General features: G+C 47.0%; 1 protein-coding gene across 1 annotated transcript; it reads right to left on the reverse strand.

Annotated features, from left to right (window-relative positions):
* Positions 1-832: 832 nt before the first annotated feature.
* On the reverse strand, positions 833-6,794 carry TMEM158 (transmembrane protein 158). Its single transcript, XM_066556274.1, has one exon. It carries the CDS (start codon positions 6,631-6,633, stop codon positions 5,656-5,658), a length of 978 nt encoding a protein of 325 aa, XP_066412371.1. The 5' UTR covers positions 6,634-6,794; the 3' UTR covers positions 833-5,655.
* Between the last annotated feature and the right edge of the window lie 1,600 nt (positions 6,795-8,394).

Here is an 8,394-nt window from a genome sequence, read left to right on the forward strand (position 1 = left end):
CTTTTATTCTCTTTTGCCACTAGCTGTGCCATTTGGGGCCAAAACTGTTATCAGTTGTTCAAGCAAAGAACTGAAAAGTTTGGATATGGAAAGACTGAATACGAAGTTCGTAAACAAGTTCTTAATTCACCTTGTGTCCACTTTCTTTTTTCTCTATGATCTTAAATGCTGTCTTTTTCCCATCTGATACTTTGCAACTTCTTTGCATGATGTGCTGGCACATTTGCTCCCTTTTATGCTTTTTCTATGTCTCATTTTTTAAATTCCTCCACAATCTTCTTCTGTATCTCCATTTAAACCACTTCATGTTGCTTAGCAACACCCAGAATGACACCAACAAGGTACAATCCCACTGTTTCTAACAAGTCTCACCTTACAAGGATAACAAATGTGATTTTCCTTCACACTCCCAGTGAGTTCACTTCCTAAGAATGGCACAGATCTCTTATTTGTCTCATTAATCTGATGCTTTCTACAACAGCTAAGAACAAGTCAAACATGCAGAAACAAACAGCATTTCATAGGGTATTTGCCTCTTTCAGCTCTGCTCTGTTTTATTCTGACATTGTTAACCTGCTGAGGTAATACAAAAGTGAAAATAGGAGATAATGGTTTAGATCCTGGTTTTCCCTATGTGCAGATACAGGGACTCTGATTGACATATAAATGCTCAAACTGCTACACTCAGTAATGAACCCAAATTTTATAAAAATTGGAGATGTCCACAGATCTAATTAAACGCCATCCAGATATTTCCAATAAATATCTTTAATATCCCAAATTTTACACCAGATTGCTTTCTTCCTCAGCACAGTAGAACAGACACAACAAATGGGCTAAGATACTTTTTTATTATGATGATGATGATTTACAATGATTTTGGACAACTTATTTAACCAGAACTATTAAGGAGATGGGACAAGAAATACAGTAACTTATCTGTCAAGAGCTGCTATCAGTTCCAAATCATGGAAAATAATTTTTTTACACAAAAAAAATCACATACAAAATCACAATGTGAAACACTCAAATGCACTTCTGATCTTCACTGAAATGTTCAGCTTCTGAGGGGAAAAATGGAAACTGATTTTTTTGTTTAAAAATATGCTTTTAAAAATCAGTTACTGATTAAAAAGATTTTTTATTCTTTGAAATCTGAATACATTTGGGATTTGATATTTACATGTTTCCCCAGAATCATTACAAATGCTTTTTGCAAAGTCAAGGCCTCTCCCTGAAATAGATTGGGGAAAAAAATTACATTTATTCTGTAAAATTCCTTGAAAAATAACTGACATTTTCATACTAGCTTCAGAAAGAAGCTGACTTCCAAACTGGCAAGGCCCTACCTTGGACTGAGAAATCCTGGCTTTGGATTTATAAACTACATGTATAAAAACCAAAGAGAAACAAGAACATCATACCTACCCTTACCTCTCTCTCTATATATATATATCTTCAAAATAAATCCTTTGATCTCCAGTCCTACAAAACTTCAATTAACTATTTGATTTCACTAGGCTTTTGTTTGGCCCCTGGGATCACATAATGTCAGCCCAGGAGATACTTTTATTCAGCAAGCAGATGTCATGATGAATAATACTTCTTCAGCCAACTACAGCTTTTAATTAGGTTTTTTTTAGGGTTTGGTTCAGTAGCCCTTACTCATATTGAGTAACATTCACTGCACAAATATTCCTGCTGTTGCATTAATCATTGAAAGCACTGGTGAACTAAGCCCTGGATAAGTAACAACTCTTACATTTAACCTAGAATGGCAATTTTGCCCCAAATATCCAAATGCCTCCTGACATACAGAAATGCTTGATCATTGACAACCTATTGAGCAACAGTGTGCTTACATAATATATAGCTATTATTACTGTACTACATTTTTTGTATTTTTATTCTTGGAATCAATGTGGCACTAAGTAACAGCAAAACTGTGTCCATGCTAAAACTACCTATTCCTCTATATACTTCCACTTCTAACACATCTGTGAAACACAACTAAGAAAGCAGGGGAGAGATTAAATTCTGAGGTCTGAATATACAGAAAAAAATTGTACCAGTCTCACACTAGCACACAAGTCTAGTACCTTCTAATGCTGAATGTCAAGGTTGTTCCTGGTTTCTGGCATGAAAAAAAAATCTGTAATAGAGTTGAATTGAATTTTTAAAAGTAAATCAAGGAACTCCCTCTGTTCCTAGATATCCCTTGCTTTCCAACAAACACTCATATATAAATAAAGTCAGGATAACTTACCAGGAAACACAATCCAACAAATAGTGAAGGGAAACCAGTACTACTTGTTTCTCATCATCCCTTTTCTCACTTCTCCTTTAACTTTCTGTTCTACAGAGTTAGTCCTCCTATGTAGATACATATATACAAATATATGCCCTCCCTGAGTACATAAAGGATTATACATGGTGACTAATCTGCTCTTGTGCTGACCCTGCTACCAGCTGGTCTTAAAAATAAATCCAAATGAAGAAAAAAGGCTTAGAGTCAACTCCAGTTTAGAGACAATAAAGCTCCACTCCCAGTGCAGAAGAAAAGAAATAGACATTCCAGTGTCTAAACTTGTAATCTTAAACTAGCTGGCATGCAGATGTATCATTCCACATTGCCCTGGCCTTGCCTCTTCTAGGTTGCATTCATGTGAAATTCCCACGGATGAAGGCAAAAGTTACTCAAAATTATAGTTTACTTAGACTCATAGTAGCAGCCACAGCTCCAGGAGCAGAGTTGCTGGTGCTAGGTGTAACAGGGACTGAAGAAAGCTCACAGTTTGCATAGTGCATTTCCACTGTCTGTTCCTTACAGGAGAAGCCCTGCTGCCACCTCACTGAAACCTGGGGGTTTAGAGAGTTAGATTCAGCCTAAAGCCTGTGGCCCCCTGCTGTGCCTTAAACTCCTCTTTAAGGGACAGAAACACGGACTGGTCTCTCTCTGCAAAGGGAACTCATGTGCATGGTCACTGTGATCTAAGGGAACACCTTCCCTAACTCACAAAGGCTCTTTGCACATTGTGTCTGAGATCAGCACTCCCTGAAAACATTGCAATTTTTTCTGTATTCTGGACAATATTTGCCTTTGGAGTTTGTTTGATGCCATCCCTGTGTTCTAAACATTCATGTCTTAGCAGATTTTTAATAATAGTTCCAGTTACAAGTGTATTTATAGAATAACTATACGAAAATCCCTCTCTTGTATCATGTTTTTTAAGTGAAGCAGCAAAGTATTCTGAGTGTGGCACTGTCTATTCACAAAGTTTGCATTCAAGCTGATATTGACAGAAGTTAGAAAAACAAGCCATTTTGTACCAGTTTGGGTGTTCCACCTGCTACATGTCTGCAAGAATTGAAAAATAATAAGCTTTTAATAACTGAAGTTGCCTGTTTCAGACAGTAACACCATTCCCTTGTTTATGTTGATGCAATTCAGGAAAAAAAACCAATATCACATCATCAAAGGATAAGCAAAAAGGAAACAAGGATAAGCAAAAAAGAGATTCCACCCTTGAGTTTAAGCACAGGCTGCCTGCACCACAGTGAGGACTTATACATCATGAATTATTAAAGCCAGAAAAATTTCCAGTAAAAATTGTTAACTCTCTGCCTAAATGCATCTCATTCAAAAGATGAAATTACTCCCTAGCATGGCAACTTTTCTGAGGTCTATTCCATATGTAGAACATTTCTCTTGTATCTTCATGTTTTCCTGCTAGCCCTGCCTTTCAGTATGAAGAGGTGTCTCTGTCACACAGGAGATAATAGGCAAAGAATTGCTCTCTAGCACATCAAATGTCTGACAAGAGTTTGCACGAGGTGGAAATGACACTGTTTTACACATCAAGGAAAGAAAATAGGGGCTCTCTACACTCGGTGTACAGGGGCAGGTGCCCTTTGGATCAACAGGTCAAGGGAGCACTTCCCACAGTGGCCAGATCCTCTACTTTTTGAAAACAATGCCACTGCAATGTTTACTCAAGTGACAACCCCAATAGGAGGATTAACAGGAGGAACAGGGGGTGTGGAGGGAGCCTAGTAACATGGAGCATTTTTAAATCTTGATTTATTTCTGCTGTTTGTCAATCTTTTTCTCTCTTTTTGTCCAGACAGCATACACATAGAGCATGCATTTATTTTATTTTGTTGTCAGTTAAAAAATATGGGAATCCTAAGAATTCAATCCTTCCAGACTTTCCATCCAGGCATTTCCACCATACATAACGAACACACCAAATGAGCCCCAAGCAAATTCATGCGTTCCTAGCAAATTAAATACATCGATGTTGACCAAAAAATGAGAATTCCTATTGCAAATATTTGTCACTTAGCTCTTATTTTGGTTTTAGAGACTTCAGCTGGACTAATCATGTCTAAGGCAAATGAAACAACTTTTTATAAGGCTAAACAGTTGGAAGTATACAACAAATGGTATTTCAGGCTACACAACTGTCTGCTCACACAAGAGAGAAGAAATCTTTCTTCTTTGCACAGCAGCAGCTGGAATCTAGTTCTGGACTGGCAGCGCCTGCCTTCTCACCCCACAGACTTGCTGTGAGCAACCCTGCAGACTGGTAGATGAAAAAGAGGTACAGTATTACTGTGTCTCCAACAAATACACTGCATCTAAGCTGGTTTTGAGGAATGAACATTGAGCAAGTGAAGAGACTTGCCCCACGCTGTTTAGCACAACTCAGAGTTGGGGGCCTCACCTTCCCAGGACCAAAGCCACCCAACCTCAAACTGAGGAGAAAGCCGTAGTCTCTGGAGATGTGCAGATGAAATTGCTTTGGAGGATCTCTGGCACAGCTGTGCTCCCCACCCCTCTCCACCCAACCCTGGTGTAGGCATTCAGACCCACATCTGCTGCACAGATAGGGCAAACACCAGTCAGAAAAGCTCTGGGATTCTCCTTTTGCCACCAGCAGCCCTGGTAACACCATTTCATGGGCAAAGGAGCTTCGTGGCAGGTTCGCAGACAGGAAGGCCAGCCAAACCCTCTGTTCCACCCTGGAGGAAACACACCAACAAAAGGCTACAGTGGCTCCAGAAAGAAAACCTCTGTATTAAAAGCCAAATAACGCGGAGCTACAATAATAAATACACACTATCTCAACCAGGAAATTAAGTGTGAAAGGTTCATTAAAGTTCAGCTTCAGCAGTAACAATATATATACCACATCGCTTCTCCGTTCTGTCAAAGAGAGATATCCCTTTCTGTCCATACAGGAAAAACCCGTTCAAACCATACCCTATACAAAAACGCTACTCTGACAACAAATGCAGCCGAATAGGAGGGTCTTTGATTTCCTCCATTGAATTTTTAGGGGGGCTTTTTCTTGCCTTATTTTTTTTTCCCTAGGGGAAGGGGGTTGTTTGGTGGGTTGTTTTTTTTAAGTTTTTTTGGGGTTTTTTATTTTTTACTAAAAGGTTCGTTTAAAACGGGTATTAAAGATATAAAACGCGCACATATGATTCGGTCCCCTCGGGGCCGCTGCCCTCGGGGCCGGGCCGGGCGCGGAGGCGGCCCCACGTCCCGCCGCGCACCTGTGGCACGCTGCAAATAAGAAAAACGCGACAGAGTCCGTCCCGCGTCCCTCCACAGCACACGACGAAGAGCAGGGGGGTCACCGGCAGAGGCTACTTGGCGGCGGCGGCGGTGGCGGTGCCGGCGGCGGTGCCGCGGCGCTGCTCCATGCCGTTGGGCAGGAATCCCGCGATGATGGGCACGGGCCAGATGAGGGCGGCCACGCTCCACACGATGATGACCAGAGTCATGAAACACGCCACCAAGGTGGACTCGATGGGCTTGCGGTTCATCCGCCAGCCCGGCTCGCCCTTCAGCTCCTCCAGGCTGAAATCCAGGCAGCAGAAATTCAGCGGCTCCCCTTGCAGCCAGTACTGCCCGGGCTCGGCCGCCGGCGGGTAGGAAAGCGAGGAGGAGGAGGCTGCGGCGGCGGCAGCAGCAGCGGGGGGCTGGGGCTGGGGCTGGGGCTGGGGCGCGGTGCCCCGCAGCCGCCCGACCCGCCGGCTCCGCACCCAGCTGCAGCCCACGCAGAGGCGCAAGTCCTGCTGGGCGCCGCCGGCCGCCAGCCCCAGGTGCTCGATGAGCAGCGGCGGCCCCACGCGGTGGAAGGCGGCGGAGAAGAAGGCTCGCCCGTGGCTGTTGGTGGAGAAGAGCAGGAGGTCGCACTGGATGCCCAGCGGGCGGCTCCAGCGCACCAGCAGCGAGCTCAGCATCTGCCGCTGCACGCTGATGTTGCAGTGCGGGTCCTCGGCGGGCTGCGGCTGTCCCTGCGGCTGGGGACGCTGCTGATGCTCCTGCCCCGGCTGCTCCTGTCCCGGCTGCTCCTGCCCGGAGGCGGTGGGAGCGGAAGAGAAAGGCTCTTGGCTAGGGGCAGCCAGCGTGCCCGGGCTGTCGGTGCTGCCTTCCTCCTTGCTCGCTGCCCCGTCGAGGTCCATCTCGAGGCTGGCCAAGGAGCGGGAGGAGGAGTTGGCAGGGGGCAAGAAGAGCTCCTGCTCCTGCTCCTCCTGCCCGCTGGCAGCCGGCGAGGGGCTCCAGCCCTGGCAGGGCGGCAGGCAGGCGGCCAGCAGTGCCGGGAAGAGCAGCGGCAGCATGGCATTAACTTACAGCCGGAGAGGAGGGAGAGGAGGAGGAGGAACGGGAGGCTGCATGGCGCTGCCGGCTGCCATCCGGGAAAGGAGGCACAGCGCTCTCGCCGAGCGAGCGAGAGAAAGGGAAGGAGGGTGGAGGCAGGCGAGGGGGTGGGAGCGGGGCTGGGGCTGCCGCGGCGACGAGCCGAGCGAGCCGGGAGCCTCGGTGACGGCAGCGGCTCCCCCCTTCCCCGCCTCCTCCGCCCCCGGCCCGGCCCGGCCCGGCAGCGCCCCGGCGAGAGGAGCCGAGCGGAGCCCGGCGGAGCTGCCCCGGGGCAGCCGCGCTTCCTGCCCCGGGGCACAGGCCGGGGCGGCCGCCGCTGTCCCCTCAGCTCGGACCGTCCCCACACAGAAGGGGGGACGTCCCCCTCTCCCGCGCCGGGCCCCCGCGGCCGTGTCCGAGGCGAGAGCCGGAGCCTCCCAGCTCCAGCCGCCGTCTCACCCGCGGGGGCTGCCGTGGGGACCGGCGCTCCCCCCCCTCGGTGGGCAAGCGGAGGGAAAGCGGCTGGCACCGGGCAGCGCCCTCCCGCCGCCGCCTCGGGCCGGGGCGCGGATCCGGGAACAGCATCCAGGAACCGACTGCACACGCTTTCACTGCGACTTTATGGGAAGGGGACGCGACGGGACGGGACAGCACTGGGGAGACGCGGAGATGGGGAGTTTAAACTCGGTGCCTGCGTTCTCCACAGCGGTGCCCTCCAGCCTCGGCCCCAGGATGTACCTGGCCTTGGACCGCAGGCATCCCACCCATCCGACGGGCGCTGTCGGTCCTTGTAGCAAAGATTTAAGCGAGGAATCTGCTTACAAGCAGCACAAAGCTCCTAAGCGCGGTAGCCGTGAGATCTGGCAGCGTTTTTGAATCGCTGCTTTACAGGCATGGTATTTATAAACAGACCAGATAGTGAGGCTTGTTTCGTGACCCTGTGCTAGTTACAGTATTACTCTTGACACGGTTTGAGGCTTGCTGTGTTTCAGTTTGACACACGGAGCCTCGGGGAGGGCCAGAGCTAATGACATAAATACTGAAGGTTTCTTAGTCTTTACTTGGAGCAGAGGATGGGATAGAGTTACATTATTCAGGCAAGCATCCAGAACTGAGACCGTTTCCTTTGTGTTTGCAGCCCTTTTTTGACAAATAGAGATGCAAAAGGGGTACACTAGTCTTTCCCAAAGGATAGAATCAAAGTCCATAAGGCTCTTCTTTGAGATTGGCATTGGTCCATGTCAGACGTGTTCCCACATCCAAGTAACACATGGACACATTCTCACTTGAAAAATGAGTTCCTGTAATATCAGCTTCAAGTCCTTCAGGTGAGTGAGGGTAGAGAGTGAATTTTAGATTTTATGTTATTCAACATGAATGAAGGTAGTGAGTCAGTTTTCTTTTAAAACCTGTGCCTACATATATCATGACAAAATCCATAATTGTTTGCCTCATATTCAAAAGATATCTGAGCAGCAAGATGTGTTTGTGTTTAGTCCCAAATTTGTATAAAGGGTACTGGCTACCTATAGTTTGGCTTACTATAGAGAAAGATGCCTGATGAAGTGTTTAAAGCAAGCTGTCTGCTTCCAATTCTGGGCTCATGCTCAAATGTTGCAGTACAGTTAATACCTTTCTCAGTGTCTCTCATTTTACAGTTCTCTGATATTTTTTATTGCCTGTTGAATGTGTCTCTACATGCTTTTCTTGTTGTTGTTTGTCATGTCCACACTCCCACGCAT

Source organism: Molothrus aeneus, chromosome 1, assembly GCF_037042795.1.
Source record: "Molothrus aeneus isolate 106 chromosome 1, BPBGC_Maene_1.0, whole genome shotgun sequence".
Taxonomy (NCBI): domain Eukaryota; kingdom Metazoa; phylum Chordata; class Aves; order Passeriformes; family Icteridae; genus Molothrus; species Molothrus aeneus.